Source organism: Lygodium microphyllum, chromosome 23 (genome assembly GCF_053477565.2).
Source record: "Lygodium microphyllum isolate KBCC chromosome 23, Lygodium_microphyllum_v1.1.10, whole genome shotgun sequence".
Classification (NCBI taxonomy): Eukaryota; Viridiplantae; Streptophyta; class Polypodiopsida; order Schizaeales; family Lygodiaceae; genus Lygodium; species Lygodium microphyllum.
In genome coordinates, this window is record NC_141157.1 from 36,447,761 (window position 1) to 36,465,259 (window position 17,499).

Consider the following 17,499-nt stretch of genomic DNA (forward strand, 5'->3'; position numbering starts at 1 on the left):
AGAAAACAAAAGTCAAAAGACGTATTGTAGAAAACCCAGACCTGAGCTTCAGCCTCCTGACGCAGACGATCATAACGTTGGCATAAATGCCTTGCATCCTCTAATGGTGCACCCATCACCATAGCCCTTAAAGGCTCTGCAACCTGAAATGCACAGAGCAGCCAAACTTCATTAATTCAGTTTCAAACAAAAAGCTTCAGGTTTTATTTTTTGTTTGGGGTTGTGACACTGCACGTACACAGCCCAAATTTGAAGTTTAACCCTGGAACTTGATAAGATCCATGGAACCTCAACAGTGAATTCAACATAAAACTGCAAATTGAACATATATGGGTTTCGCCAGCTCTTAGCTTTTGTCCCTACCAATTCTCTCAAGCCTTGTAAAGGCCTGTAGAAAGGCACCTTATGGCACTCCCACCTTGCACATTCTATTGGCTTTTAGCTGGCGCTACAGTGCCCACCTGCTGTGAGACAATTGGTAGCTTACCTTTGGAACCTCCAGCTTTTACAGTGCCTTTTCACTAACTAAATATATGATCTATCATCTCTTCCCACAACATCCCTTCAGCCACCAACTTCTCATCTTATATTTCCTACACCTAATGTCGGGTCAGCCTAACAAAAGGTATGCATCTACAAAAGAGCAACCAGCAAAGTGGCCAACATTGGTAGAATCTCACAGCTGTACCCTTCTCCTAAAGTGAGTTGGTGCAGGATGCTTCAGACAGAAGGCAATCGTAGATGGAACACATGGTTGATACTCAGTAGCAGGTCAATGTTATAGGATGAACTAGAGCAATCCCAAGGTCCTTTTGCGAAATCAATACACAGGTTTCATGAAGTTGGTTGGAAATTGAGTTCTTGGACTTCTTGAACCAAGAGGAGCTGAAAGGTGAATCTGCAAGTTGTCTGCTACTGTAGGCTGGTAACCAATTGCAACTCAGGAGCAAGATAATCAATCAGCTTTGGAAGAGAGCAAATTATGACAAGCTAAAGCCTTATTTGCAAGCCTTCAGATAGAGAGCCTGGAAGAGGAGCTGAACTTGTTGAGGTCAGCATAGGATTTTCCATATATTTTCCACATTCACATACAAGTACAGGTATGGAAGCATGAAGAACATGCGCTTGGCTGTCATCCACTATGAACCATACATGAATCCAAACTCCTCAATGCTTTCAAAACACAAGGTATAGGTAATGAATCAACAAGTGCTAGGTGCAAACTTGCCTCTCATGGCTTGTAAATCTTTAATGATTAATGAATTCAGTTGATTAATCACAAAAGTCTTTCAATGTTGCTGGATCTATCTTCAAATCTTGTATTGTGGGCTCTAGAAAGATTGTGTAAACCATGCCAAATACAAATGACACGAAGGACATCAAAGTTTGGGCAAATCAACACTTGTTTAAATGAAAATCTTGGGCAAGTGTGGTAATGCATAATACCATGTGAGAGTGCACAACAGAAAACAAAAGTGAACACAAAGAGAAGGAGATAGAGAGAGAATGCAGGAGAGAGAAGGAACAATGTGACTGCAATGGCTGAAGATACAAGGCTGCAACAGTCAACCCCAAATGTCGGACGGTAGTAGGGGGGTGAGAGAATGAGGAGGGTTGGCTGATCACCAAGAATCAATGATGGATGATGAGACAGGGAGGGAAGCCACCTATATATAGACAAACTAGGGCCACAACTGGTAATAAAGTGGCCAAGCCCAAAATGTGGACCCAGGACAGCCAAAAGTGCCCAAAAAGGAATGCACTAATGCACCCTCCATCGAAAGTGCCTAAAGCGTATAAAATGACAAACAAATATGATGTCAAAGCTCCTAATGTCCTTGTCTGACTCAAATTGAGGCTAAATGCAAGATATGACCACACAAGACACACCTGATTGCTAACACCCCCTCTCAGATCCTAGATATGGTGGAAGGCCAAAGAAGATGCAAATCCAAGGGTGGTAGGAAGAGGGCCACTATCGATGAAGTCCGTCTAGGAAGAAAGCTAGCCAAGGAGTGAGAGCCCCTCTCTAGTTAAAAATCTGATCAACCAAAAGGCCACCTAAGGCCAATGGAAACGAAGAGGCCTCTAACGGATCACTCCTAGCACTCCAATCCGGGATGGGTGAGCCAAGCCTTTAGCCCAACTATGAGAAATGTGCCATAAGCTGCATAGAAACAACAGCTACGAAGGGCCAAATAGCATCGGATGGTGGCTCGATGATAAAGGAAAGAGGTCGCCGCATAAAGGAAAGGCCCAAAGTACTAGAAACCCTAAAGAAACACAAAGGGCCAAGAAATCCATGACCACATCACCAATATCATCCCCCTCTGAAAGAAATGGGAGATACGAGACAAACACCAAAGGAGATGGTGGGGAATGGGGTGGAACCTATAGGATAAATGGTGCACTATCGAATAAAAACTTTCTTGAAGGGCCTTGCGCAATGGAAGGAGAATGGAACATAGGTAGCCTCCTCTCCTACCAACAGGTCACAAAAGTGACTCCTATAGAAGAATCTTCAACAAAGGCGGCCGACTCCCTACATGTTTCGGACTTGGGCTTCTCTCTCCTCTCAGTTTATTGCAGTCCGAAACATATAGAGCCTCTGGAATAAAGGTCGATGGATGGTCAGACAATAGGAGCAAGGTGCCAACACCACTAATAGACACCGATGAGATGTCATCAACAATGACAATACCCTGTGACAGATAGAGATCCTACAACAAATTACCTTGGGGAACCATATAACTCAATGCGCCATTGTTAATGAGCCAAGGCTGCTTAGAGGACGAGACAAGAGAAGAAGGCTGCTCCACCTTATTACCTTGGGAAACCATATAACTCAATGCACCATTGTTAATGAGCCAAGGCTGCTTAGAAGACGAGACAAGAGAAGAAGGCTGCTCCACCTTATGAATGTATAGAAACACGAACTCCGTGGTAAGATTGGGTGACAAACTAGAGATTAAAACTAGCCTATCTCCTCGAATAGAGTAGTAAATAACATGATTAAGCACTAATTACAGCAAGCATAAAATTCATGCAAATTGAAAATACACACTTTACCACTTTTATCTTGGATAATGGACACCTTGTTGGCCCCACAATTGATGCCCCTTGTGATATTTCTTTATCTTATATTGCAAATGGAAGGAGTACAACCAAGATCCTCTGATCTCCTCTACTAATCCAAACCCTCTTACTATCAAAATTGACTAGCAAGTCTCCAAACCAATTTACCCCTTGCTTTGCTTGGGGATACTCCTTGAAAGACAAATTCAGCCCCAAATCTGATATTGGCTGCCTAGCCTCTTGAATCTCTCTCAAATTCCTCAATTTCATCTCTTGGAATTCAAATCCTAGCCTTCAATTTTTAAGCACGCATTTCAAGGTGGCTATCAAACCCTAATTTCTACTATAAATTAGGATTTACAATAGAGATTTTTCAATATCTCCACCTCTGATAACTCAAACTACTAGAAAATGCTGAGATAACTTGAGAGAGAGCTAGGGAATGAGAGAGAATGCCATAGAGAGAAATTTCAGAGTTTCATCGTGAGAAACACTGAAAACCTACTATTGCCCTGCTCAAACAACCATAGAAGTTGTCACCTACAACTTAGGACCACCAAAAATACTACTATCCCTTCATGTATGCTATCATCTCCACCTCCTGGAGGGCTCCAAACTATCGTCACACGCTGTAGGACTGATCCCTAATGGTTGCAAATCACATCAGCAACCTCTCCTTGCTCTCTAACAACCTCCTTCTCTCTCTCAATGACTGAAATAGACTTTCACCAATCCCCAAAAAAGTTTTTTCCAATTGCATAGACAAGTTTTGCCAAGTGACAACCTTCTAATCCCATTTTCTAACATTATCTAGCTTATTAAATAAATTTTCAAAATAGTAATTTTAAAAAGTAATTTGATAATTATTTTAATGCTCCAAAAATTAATTTTACCAACCAACCATTAAATTGGCTAGGTCAATTTATCTTCCAAGTATCCCTGAGCAACTGTTAGCTCTTAGATCGGGATTAATTAATTAATTAATGCCTAGTCTCTAATGTCACTATTGACATTAGTGGCCAATAAAGTGGTCTAGGCGACACCAGATACCACCTAGTACTTGTCAGACATTACTTATTACAACTTTTGCCATCGGCAACAACTGATATCTCGAGGTTCTAGGTCCCACACTGTAAAATAATTAACTCGCATCTCACATGTGCAAGTCATGTTAGCATATTTGATTAATTTTTTATCAAATGCTAAGCAAAGCAATAATATTTTACATCCTCTTGACAAACCACCCCCTTAAAATCTTTGCAATCATCCTCGATTGCACTACATTGTGCCAAAAGAAAAGCATACTATACTCGAATTTTCATAAGGTATCACAATCACAACATTAGCCATTGTTGTCCAACTATGCGATATGCCCCAAACTTGCTGAAATTTTCCAATCAACATATACAAAACATGAAACTGAAAATTAGTCCAAAATATAGCTAGAAATCCATTGGATGCATTCATAACTCATGTTTCTGAACTCTTTTGACTATCAACCATAGAAAAGCATTAATTCAACATAAACTATGGCTAAACTTGTCAATGTCATTTACTAATATGCTATTGTCTGTGGAACCAACTATATACTATTGAAACTTGAGTATAAAGTGGTCATGAACTGATCACTTGTTGATTTGAGAACTAATCACAAACTGCTGCAAATGTGATTCCAAACTAATTGCAAAACTTGATCAATAACTAATGCAAAAATTGATGCAAAACTAATCCCAAAAGTAACCATAAACAGTTCTCAAACTAATCAAAAATTTTGCCTAAAAATTGAGGCAAAAAATCATGTCAAACTGATCATAAACTAATGCAAATCTATAGTTTGAGTGCCCAGGTGAAACTCATACTCATCTACATACATCTCACAATGACTAATACACAGAGTAGTAACCTCATGGCAAGCATATTGTCAGCACAGTACCTTGGATACATGTTGAATATATCCGAGATCCACTACATATGAGAGTCGTCCACAACAAGCGAAGTGGAAGTATTAACTTTCCTCTGAACATTAGGCAATGCTTCAAACCCCTGCTTTGTTAAACCTAATTGAGCTCGAGTCAGCTCTAATTGAAAGGCATCTCAATAAAGTTGTAACAACTGAGGACGGTCTACCAAGTTATCCTCTTCCATCCACTATACATCTATTGGTGAAACAATGTTGAAGCTTCACCAAGAAGCATATGAAAACTTTACCTCTAACTTTACTTGCCTTGAAACCTCCACTAGGTTTTGTAGGCCTTTCTTTCCCTTAAGCATTGCGATACTTTGTATTTTCACACTGCTGCAATTCCAACTTAACTAATACCCAACATTGCATCCAGTTGACTAGCCCCTCGTATGTACCTAACATGCTAAGAGCACCGGATGCATTAGGAAACATTCTTGTTTGCATACTTTGGACCATTGCAATGTGACTATGCATGGAAATTTACATACTACCAACTATACCAAGATACATTTTTCCATACATTACTAGCTGCGTTTTTCTTGATGCAAGCAATATTGGCTATATTTTTCCTCATGACTAGCACTATATAGAGCATTTGCATGACCAAGATTTAATACCATGAGTCCTAAACACAATGGGCTACATATATGCATTGCCAAACTAGTCACTTTGTGCCCCAGCATCATGTCAACATTGTTATACATGGGATTATGCATATTACCAATCATACCTGGATACATTGGACCTTGCATACCACGCATGGTTGCTACATATGATAAGGAGTTGTCATACATTCCCGTATGCAATCCCTAACCAACCATAGCATGAAAACTAGTGCTACCATCAAAGTAGCTTGGCTGCCCAAGAATTGCATGCATGCCTTGTTGTCCAAAAAACATTGGATTGGCACTTCCAAGTTGTGCCTTACATATGCATCAATTACCTCACTAGCATCATTTGCTTATGCTTACTACTCACGTTTGAAACATCACATAACTACCTTCGGTTCATCAAATATCCTTCCTTAAAATGAAGGTGGCATACGACTTCCCTATTGCAACGGGTGGTATCCAAGGGTGAGAGCACCCTCTTGTGCTAAAGACAAAGTATCAACCACTACAGTTTTCCCCTTGGATAATAATAGATCCAAATTTAAAACATGGACAAGAAAACTGTGTAACTCATCTCTTTTTTAAATCTCTCACAACTTATAAGTCAAGAAATATCTTAAACTCTAAAGATCTTCCATAATACCCCTAGAAAAGAATGTTCATGTTGGCAAGAGCACGAATAACAGCTAGTGATTAACCGGTTCTTATGAAATCCTTTCTGCTGGTTGTAAAGCAACAAAATGACACTTGCACCAATGCTATCTCTTGAAGCATCACACTGTACTTCAGAAGCTTTTTAGAGATCCAACATAATCAGCACCACTTGTACAGCTTTTGCCTCCTTACCAGTCCTTATGAATCTAACATTCTTCCTGCATAGATTGTATTCTGCTTTTGAAATGTCAAAACATGTGCTTGGTGAAACTTAAGCAAATATTTGAACTACAAAACTGATTTTGTCATAAATCAAAAATAGATGCACAAGTGGATACTCCACAACTGTGAAACCCAAACAGACCAACCAAAAATCAAAGACAGATGCATAAGGATACTCTACAACTGAGAAACCCAAAGAGACCAACCTAGTCACGAATCCATTTTTTATGCATCATCCATGATTAGAGTTCTCACCTGGTCGTCACTAGGGAAGGTCAGGCAATCTTCATATGTCAAAGACAGCACACATAAAAAGTGTCAAATATGTCCCATATGTGCACAAAGTGTAAATGCACCATGCAGGTTGGGAATTTCCCGTTCAGCATTATAATTGTTTCATGGCTAAGATCCACGAACTGTAGCAATAATACCCAGGAATACTCCTTACATTATATTCAAGACCATGAAGCCCAAAATTGTGAGCCCATAGCTCATTCTTGGTATCCTATCCAAGATCTTCTCCCAATTCCCTAAAGCCACTTGGGATCTGCTTCACTAGGCTATTCTCAAGATCCTCTCTTGACCCCCTCGGCCATTTAAGATCCATCGATACCCTATCAAATGGGTGTGTGGGCATTTCTCATTTCATAATCAACTACATTTTTTTCATATGAAGTCCAATAGCTGACAGGGCCTCTCATTCCTTACTTGTGGAAAATCACAATGCTACTAGAGATGTGAATAGAATTCCTATTCTCTCTTTCAGTGGCCAGTAAGCATATGCTGCTGATCATCAATTAACTTGCCCCTTCAATTGCCATACTGCATAGTCCAACCAACCAGCTGTTCAGCTGCTGGCAGAAAAGTCACAGCCAACACAGATGAGGCACAATTTTACTAGTAAAACATTGCTCCAACTGCCCTGGAGCTCACAATCCTTCTGCTGCTAGCCACAACCACTTGCTCATCCACTTACCTAATCTGACAACCTCCTCACAGTTGACACAGCAGCTCAGCCTCTTGCACACTACATGCAAGACACTACTCCAATAGTCATGGCTGCCAAAGAACCCTGAAATATTGCTGAACTTAGCAGCTGCACTTGCTGCCATGGTACACTCAACCTTCATCAGACACTCCAAAGACACAGCACTTGTTCATGAACACACAAGAGCACATGGTTGCCCGTGCAGATACAAAATCGCCTACATGCAACACAAACATAAAGAGCCAGGAAAGAGAAGTAACTTCAGTTCTATGCAATACAAGTTGTACAATAAAACAAATAAAGTAGATCATCAATTCGTGTGAAAGACTCAGCAATGATGAAAGCCAGAACTCCAAAAGCCCGAACGAAAAAATAAGCTTTGTAAGAGAAAAAGAAGACAGCAACATTGCCAGCAGCACTTATAAACCTTCTTGTATGCATATGCAAACCATTGAATTATGCTTTTTGCTAACTATATAGCCCTATTGATATATTTCACCAATGCTTAAGATCACCTGTGTTCCAAGAGCACGGTGCAAAGTCTCCCTTTCTTTTTCCATTTGAAAAGTTGAATTGGCAAAAATATTGGAAGCTCGTGCAAGAGCTCCATTAGAGTTAGGTCCCTCAGAGGCATACTTGGAGCAATCTTCTGCCAACTTGGTTGCTGCAACACAAATATATGCTTCAACTACAGGGTATCTGTTGAGTTGGCAAAAGCTGCAACCAACTAATAAATTCTCCAAAAAAGGGAGGGGGAAAAAAGTCAAAACACTAAGATTCACTAAGCCTTTGTTTAAACTCACAAACTTCTGACTGTTTTGATCCACTGGAAATGAAGCCTTCAATGCCTCTAACAATCTCTCTTTGAAAATGCTGCAATTCAAAGAGAAAAATAGTAAATACAAGAGAATTTCCAGTAGGAACATAGTGTTTTACATACTAAAGAAGAACCAACCTTCCCAGCTTTTGTAGAAATGTAAAGTCTTTCCAGCTGTTGGTGTCTTTGAAGTTCTGCTTCATCTGTAACAACATCTGAGCCCAGGGAACCTGAATAGCCTCCAAATTGCTTCAGAACTGCCTGAAACACACGAATGAACGATGTGGTCTATGAGCCTCAGTATTTCATTATAGAGAAAGCAACAATAAAGGTACCAAAAGTCAACTATATTTTTAACATATATCCCTCGCTTGTAAAGCGTGCTAAACTTGTAGTCCTTGAACCTGATATAATAAGCAAAATTATCACATGAATATCAGCAAGCATAAGCTCCTTAAGTTATAAAGCATCTTCTACAAAAGACTCTCTTAGAACAAGTATTAGAAGGGCCTTGTCACAAAGAAATTTTGCGCGCATTATACCATAAACACAAACCAAGACAGTAAAAATTACAGAGACTTCATCTCACACGCTCCCTACCCAATATTCAAAATCAAAAACATTCCATAGCCAAAATAAGTCTCATATAATGATGTTCATCCAAATATATTGCATGCAAAGTGCATGCGATGCTGCAAGGAAGTTTCTACAACTTCATTGACACAATTGGAAGGTTTCCCTTTTAGTCTCAAGAAGATAATAATTGTTGTTGGGACTTCACATGAATGGTCAAAAGTAATCAGTATATTCGAGCTCTCCCCACTTTCTCACATAAACCCTCTCGTAGCTAAAGAGGGAGGAATTGTTGCATGTAGATGCTTCCAATAAAACCCAAAGCAGCAAACTCAAAATGGGCACAAACGGCAAATGGGGACAGAAGCACTATCTTGCATCTTAAACCAACCAAATCCAACACCCACCTTCTCTGAAGTTTTTGAGTTTCTCAAAATAACAAATAGTCTCAAGGGTGGGCCAAAAAGTGGCCATTGCCCAAAACAATGACCTAATGTCCCAATTGGCTCAATTGATGGAGCTCACAAAAGGAAATGATCATACATAAAACACCCTTCACCAAGCATGTTGCATCACATCTACTATCATTTCAACCTGCAATGGCCTCACTAGTCATGCACTACCCTTTTACCATGCATTGGAACTTGTTACACTCTATTCTCTACTAGAATATCAGCAATATTGCTACCCTTCTATGCATTTTTAAATGCGTCCAACATGGTATCATCACCAAAACTTGCTTTTCAATTGCTATACAATGTAGGCTATTCTTTGTATGTTTTCTGCATTGCCAGTTGTCTTGGGCACAACCAACCCAAAACAACTACAGTTCGCTGTTTGCATCATTTTTAGTGTCCTATTCAATGGCCAACCAAACTAATGTTGTCACAGCACATGAATTCACTCCTAAGTTACTCTGCACATGAAAGATATTGCATTAGGCACAGTACAAGACATGGGTATGACCTTTGAAATGTTTAATTGGCAAAAGGTTAGAAGTGGACAGTGTTAACATGCGTGAAACTGGGAAGTTCTTTCCGAATGAAAATTTCAGAATAAAAATCACACAACTAGGAGCATTGTGATGCATTTTGTTTGATTGTAAACAAGACCATGTTCTAGCATGACAACATAATAGAGCGGATGTGGCATAGTGCTTGATGATGATGCACTACACTATTGACAAGGCAATAATGTAAGGTTAGACGTGAAACTTTCATTAACTTGAAAGTTTGACCAATGTTTGGGCAACAAGACATTAAAACTTATGGTTGGGCCAAAATTTGGATAACCACTTAAGTTTTAAAGTGTGGTTGGCCAAATACAACTTCGGGTAAGCCATTTGGCTACCAAATTGCTCATAGGGCAGCAAAGGATTTTGGGGATTGAGCTGGAAAATCAAACTTGCCTCTCTTGTTTTCATAATATGTAATAGTACTAATTATGAAAAAGTACGAGTACAAGATTGCAAGATTACAAGATGCAGGATGGCTCTAGGCCATCATGCATAAAAAGATACAAAATCATGGCAAACAAACATAGGAGATTGCTAAATCATCTTTGGCCAAGATATCCACATGTCAAGCTGCCACTAGAGAAGTCCCTTAAGCTTCACAACATGATGTTGAATGCTTGAGGTGGCATAAAAAATGAAACAATCTTGTGTCCCCTCCCCCCTCTCTCTCTCTCTCATATCAACCAATCAACCATGACTACTTTAAATTTTCAAACATTTTGATATTTCTATCAAGTAGACCTAGTTACAAATGAAGTGTCTACAAAAGAGTGGCAATGAGGGGCCAATACATCAAGGATGTATTGTTTTGAGGTTTTATAACATCCCAAACATAAAAACATTTACAAAGCTCAAATTGTTGACTCGTATCAAAATTCCAATTCATGCCATGGCTTCAAGTGGCTAAGAATGATGCAACTCTAAACCACTCACTCCTCGATGCTCTATTGTAGTAGCTGGAGTGCAATTGCACTTGATGGCAATCCAATCTCCTCCAAAAATACAAAACAAGAGGCCATTCACCTTGTCTATCCATCTTCATCAAAGGGTCATGCAACTTGCTTACAAAACCAAAACAATCTTGGAGCACCTAAGCTGGCAAATTGGTTTGGTCCACCCTCCCCTTCAACATCCTCATGATAAACAAAGAGAGACCCATGGCTTTTCCTTCTATCTTTTGGCAATCAATCAAGGCGGCTCATTCTCTTGGTACTCACAAAGATTTGAGTATTGTATCTATTTCATCATGTATTTGCATCATTTTCTATTGTATCAAGATGATTATCTTTGTAAAAGGGGTTGAATATGTCAACAATGTAAGGGCAATAGAAAGGATGCATGGAAGCAAGATGAGAAACAATAGAGACAAGACAAGAAACTCAACTAAGTGATGAAAGAAAACTAATACAAGACTTGGCCCTTGCATGTGCTAGAGTGCAACTACAATGAGGGTGTTGGAAAAGAGACGACTAAGATAAAAGAAATCAATGACTGCAGCCATATCAACCAACTGATAGGTGAATCTATAAACAAGCCAGACTAACCTAACATCCCCTAAGACAACATCCCAAGACCAAAAGATAGGCAAGACCCTAAAATACAAACAAAGGAAAAAATGTGGCTGAAATCATTGGATTCGAATAGAGCTCTATGAAACTCAAAGGTGCATTTCACATTATACCATAATTAGCTCATCAAACATTTATGCTAAAAATAGTTTTTTGTGTCCCATAAGCAAACTCCTACGGTCTATAAATAAATGGTGTGTTCAATCACTTGTCATCCCAATCATTTAGTTTTAGCTTGCCCCATCCAATCTCCATCACTAAGTGGCTTTGCTAGCTCCATCACCAAGACTACCACCACCTGTCTTCTACAACCTAGCACCTTGTCTCCAAATGTCGCCCAACCTTCTAGAGGCACCTATTGTAAAGAAATAGTAGCATTTGCAAGAAGAAACACACGGTGCACAGCGAACACTGTGACCAAGAAACTCAGAAAAACGTAAGAAGAAAAAGAGGGAAGAATGATAATCACTAAATCAAGCTAATACATTGGAGCAAAGCTTGGAGATGATTGTGCTTTCCTAGCTAATCAAGCGGCAGTATTTGAAGGAATCTATGCTATGAAGGGAGTAAAACGTACTCCTAAGGGGCAATTGCAAGCAAATGCAAGACCTGCAAATGAAGGCAACTGTCTTCAAAAGGTGCTATGAGTTGGCCGGTCACTACAAGCAAGCAAACGCAGGCTGCTAACAAACGATGTTGAGAACACGCTGATGACATGGCAGATCTGCAGCAAATGCAGCTTGTTCTAGGGTTGCCACGTGGCTAGAGCAGAAATTAGGTCACCAGGTTGAAGGCGTGCAGTCAAGAAGGGCTAGACAGCCAATGGTAAGGAAAACACAGGTGGGCAATAACGTCCAAATAAGGCGGCAAGCTGGGTGGCAGCCAGCTGACTTGGCAATAGCTCCAATTGGTGTGGGCGGCAACAAACAGCTCCAAAAGGCAGCACAAGCCAATCTTGCTAGGAAGCATGGTTTTATTGGTACATTCTTTGATTATGTGCTTGTGCATTCATAAATGAGAAGAGCATTTGGCCAAAGTATTCAAGGAACTTAAAAGAAAAGTGTGTTTTTTTTTTGGGGGGGGGTGGGTTGGTTTTTGGGGGGGGGGGGGGGGGGGGGGTTCATCGTATCGAAGGAGCATGCGAGGATGGATCTAGAAGCGATAGATGCAATAAGAAATTGGCATGACTTAAGAATGATACACGATGCTTGCAAATTTTTGGGTTGTATTGAAATTAAAAAATTCATACTGCATTTTTGTAGAGATTGCTTCACCACTTCATGCTTTTACTACAAAAGTTATACACTTTTGATGGGCTGAACTAGAAAAGGTAGCGTTTGCTATGCTTAAGGAAAAGCCCACTACAAATCATGTCTTGGTTTTACCAGATCTATGCAAAGCTTTGGTAATACATGTGGAAAAAGGATTGGTGATTGTTCTTTATCTAGTGTAAGTTACACATGATCGAGACATTATTTGAGATACATAATTAGTTATACATGTATTCCTTACTCAATATGCTCAAGAGATATGGTTGAGAGTCGTTGACAACCTTTTGTACAATTGCTTGCAAGCTGATTTCGTGTGTCTGGGCCTAGGGTTCAAGTTGTTCGAGCACATCTCACATGCAATGATGATGTCATTATGTAGAGGCACTTGGTTGGGTTATTGATGGCTCATTCATATCGGACAAGGTCTTATGCAATCACCATCTTGAGTTCTTTCATATAGAGACCTCTTTAGCCTCCTTGGTAGGCCATGTTGTAGGTTTAGCAAGGAACCCCAACACATGGGATCTTCTATGGAGAGCGTTTCTATCTAATAGTGATGAATTCAAATTGGGCAAATGACATAGACCCTTGGAGATCTATGATAGGCTTTTGCTTTACTTTAGATTTTGGTACCATTTCTTGGAGTAGCAAGTGGTGGTCACTTTGCCCTTTCTTCCACAAAGGTAGAGAATAGAGTTGCTTGTGTGACCACCCAAGATGGTGTTTGGTTGAGGCAGATGTTGGTTGAGATTGGATTTTCATATCCGTAGCATACAATTATTTGAAGTGACAATCAAGGTTGCTTGGGCATAGTTGGGAATCTAGTGCTTTATGCTCACATGAAGCACATTGTGATTCAATATTATGATGTTTGGGAGTGCATCTAGGACAAGGAGTTTGGAGCTGATTTACCATCCTACAATTGGATAATGTGGCATATATACTTGTGAAGGATCTTCCATTGCCTTCACTTTTGCATCATATGCACCCCTTGGGAGTTCCAACACACCTAGGATTTGAGAGGTGGTGTTAGTGTTCTTGGTTATCTCTTGGTTGTGAGCCCTACACCAAGTTGGTATGGAACATTAGGAGCTTGTGAAGATGTGCTAGGGTTTGTAGGGGAAAACATAGAATGTACGAACATGACTAAAACAACCCAAATAAAAACACAAAAATGCAAACAAAGAAAAAGCAACTTCGATTAAAATAAATGAATACTGCAAATGAACGAATGTGTGTATAGATTCTAGAATGCTCAAAGGTTGAGCTGTCCAACAGCCCATGACTCTTGTGAGAGTTGGCTGAGGAAGGGATTGGACTTTGACATCCATCGGAGATGGGTCCCAAGTGTTGTAACCACCAATTGGAGTAGTAGGAGTGGGTAGGCAGCAAAAATGCAGCCTAGAGGAGTGTGTTGGAGCAGAAGCTGGCCTCTAGGGATAATACAATAGCAAGATGGCTGATCAGGCTGGAAATGTAGTTGTCTACCAAGGCTGAAGGCGGCAATTGGGAATAGCCAATCAGGAGCTAGGGTATGAGGAAGTTGTTCAATCCGACATGTGGGAATGCGACAAGCAAACTATCACTTGGCTGTAGACAATAGAAACATAGGCTGATTAGGTGGTGAACATAGCATGAATGATAATGCTAGCTGGTGGAGCTAGGAGAATGCAATAGATAGGTGTTGAGAAACCCAATTCATTAAATTTATTAATTTCTATTCAGGTTTCCATTTATAGCCCCAAAAAGGCTTCATGTGTAGCATTTATCAGTGTTTGGGGGCCATCCGAGAGAGTCCGAGCGCCACCCTAGACACTACAATAACTCGTGTGCCTATAAATAAGGCATGGGCATTCATCACTTGACACCTCATTCTTCAACCAGTCTCCCCTATCATTGACTACCAATCTCCGCCACCTCTCCAACACCTATGATGACGAGATTTTAAAAATCCTATTCTTCATCTTATTAATGATAGCAAGAGCATTTGTCAGACCAAGTGGCATAATCAATAACCCTTGTAAGCCAAAGGTCGTTTGAAAAGTTGTCTTGGTCATGTTTGCTTTCTGATTTTCCCTACATGGTGATTTGCACTTGTTTTCCTTCTACATTGATCTGAAAAGCTAGACCTCCTGCAGCTAAAGACAATGGATCGATTGTAAACACTAGAGCACTGATTTAAACACTAAGTAATGTCAGCTAAGAACAAATTTCATGAGCAATAAGGTGTTCAAAGTTGACTAGGAAGTCTCAATAAGCCACTCCCGTTCCACATCAGTGCTGCCTCAGCATAAACAGCAATAGGTCATCACATGTTGCCTGTAACAAAGGCCATGAGTAAAACTCAGCTAAAAACTTATTTCAACACATGCAGAAGAGTGTGTCATCAAAGTTTAATAGGGAGTTTCACTGGGCCCCCCAAGGTCTGAGCCAGCACTGTTTTGACACCCTCAGTATCAACAGCAGCAGCATGTCAACCTGCATGCAGTTTTGATGCCCTCAATGGACCCCGTATACGTAGTCCAGGTCATTATTCCACATATGCAGGATTAAGCCGTGTAATGTTGCAAATGTAATAGGCTCCTGTTCCGGATCTTAAAATGCACACACTTTACCCAACAGACACCTTCCCTGGCAATGGATCTTTTTCCTCCAAACCAGTACATTCGCAGAAAGGGACACGTACATGTAGAGACATAGATGTGAGTGCATACCACATACAGAGCAAAGTAAGCACAAGCACTTTTACCAACACATTCGTGCCATTGTGCTATTGTCATTGTGGGATAGCAACGAGCAGAAGAAAGGAAAATGGCTTGCCTGCTGTTGCTTGGCCACCTGTTCCCTGATCTTACTCGCTTGCTTTCGGATGGCGTCCATGTTTGCAAACTAGAAAGCGGAGCTACAAGTTCAGAAGGATAGCATCCGCATTCTCCAATGGCCACCACTACTGCATCCAGAAGCCCTAGGCTCTTTTTAGCAATGCAAACCAGGGCAACAGCAATTTAAGATACAGATCATCATCGTATGTGCTGTATATGCAACGATGCCTCGCAGGGTGTAGACAAGAGTTACCTCGGACGACAACGAAAAGTGCGAGGATCTATGGTTGCTGGATCCCAGCGTCTCCTTCTTCCATGCAGTGGATCTGGAAGATTGTCTGACCGGGCTCTCTTCGGAAGGCCATACTGGAGACGATGGAGAGGGGGAAGGAGAAAATGACATTACACTTAGCCTAGCATTTGAAATTTGAAACCTTTTAAGTAAAGTCATCTTATCTTATAATTATTAATGGGCTCAACTCAAAAGAAGTAATTTTACTAAGTTTATTGCTTCCCCTACAATAATAACACCTAGGAACTACAAGATCGTCCCCCAGCATTAGAGATTAAGTCCAATAGAAGGGCTTTAACTCCTACCCTACACGTGGCCCAATATCTTGTGCATGCATGTAAGAGATACTTGCAGGAAAATGATTTCTCTCTCGTGATTCTAAGAGGCGAAAGGAGGATGGGAAGTGCTAGATGATTCGAGATGAAGCAACTATGGAGATTGACCACATTGTTGTTGCATGTAGCAATGCAGTCGATATGGTCAAAATGGAGCAGCACATGCGATCAATCCAAAGCATTCTCAATGGAAGGAGAAGAGCAAAGGCAACAGCCATAGGACATAAGGTATTTAAGGCACCTTCATGCTCTCAATCTCATGTATCAAGTAACAATATGCTAATTTTGCTTCTACTCGAATCTTTTATTACTTCATGGAAAGGCCACCTACCAAATAAGAGTTTAACCAATGGTTCACCACCATGACATTTCAAGGTAATTGATGCTAGGAGGCATGTTCCACGGTGGATTCCGTGAGGTTTTGTGGTGGATTTCGTAAAATTTTATTACCGGGACTCATACACAAAGTGGATTCTTTGTGCGAAAAGTCAATGGGGACGCCTATCCTTTTAGGGCGTTTTGTTAATTTAATGTGTAAGTGGGTGATTCCATAGCGGGTGATTCCACAAAATACATATTTAAATAAATAAACGTTTATGAGTTTAGAGTGCGCACTCGTAATAAATTAAGGTTAGGATTGAGTTCTAACCAATTTATTTTTGTAGCTGAAAACTGCTAGGTATTCACTTTTGTCGGTTTAATTGTATTATTTTTCTAACAATTGTGAATGCTTCAGTTGATGTGTAGAGCAAGCAGCGGTGGCATTGGAAAGCATTGGAGGATAGTGTGTATTCAAATTACAATCAATTTTTTATGGGTGCTTATCTTAGACATGGCGCCCATATTTTGTCGCGCTTATTTATTAAAGCGCTAAATATTTATTTATTACTTTTGCATGCGCATGGGCGCACGATTTAAATATTTGTATTGGACATTGTATTTGGGTACCGCCTGACTACTTGGACGCCCAATAGCTTTAATTCTTTAGTGGCACAAAAGCAAACACAAAAGCTAAAGCATGCTAATTATAAATTGAGCTTTTTTTTTAAAAGCTTGAAGATAAATAATATATAAAATACATGCTTTGTGGAGCGCTCACACAAGGCATGGGGGGAGATTGCACCTAATCAGTCTCTTGCTTCATGTCGTGCAAGCTTTCTTTCTTGTTCTTTGTGCAAAAGTAGAGTTATTTTGTTCTTGGGGACCTTCTAACACTCACTATGCGCGCATGCGGCGTTCGATCTATGCACCAGTGGTATCAGAGCGAAGTTGAGATCAAGAGCTTCCAATCGC

The 17,499-nt window shown here is 40.3% G+C and overlaps 1 protein-coding gene across 3 annotated transcripts in view; it reads right to left on the reverse strand.

Annotated features, from left to right (window-relative positions):
• The window catches only part of LOC148016065 (SH3 domain-containing protein), a 28,745-nt gene extending 12,759 nt beyond the window's left edge, over positions 1-15,986 (reverse strand). Inside the window, exons 1-6 of one of the 3 annotated variants that reach the window (XM_087664773.1) lie at positions 15,833-15,986; positions 15,578-15,707; positions 8,469-8,591; positions 8,317-8,386; positions 8,029-8,177; positions 42-143 (exon numbers count right to left, since the gene is read on the reverse strand). In XM_087664773.1, coding sequence (XP_087520899.1) covers positions 42-143; positions 8,029-8,177; positions 8,317-8,386; positions 8,469-8,591; positions 15,578-15,637 — 504 coding nt within the window. In that variant the 5' untranslated portion in view covers positions 15,638-15,707; positions 15,833-15,986. Of the gene's footprint in view, positions 1-41; positions 144-8,028; positions 8,178-8,316; positions 8,387-8,468; positions 8,592-15,577; positions 15,730-15,832 lie in introns of all 3 variants that reach the window. The other 2 variants (XM_087664775.1, XM_087664774.1) reach the window with 2 other exon arrangements.
• Positions 15,987-17,499: the final 1,513 nt, after the last annotated feature.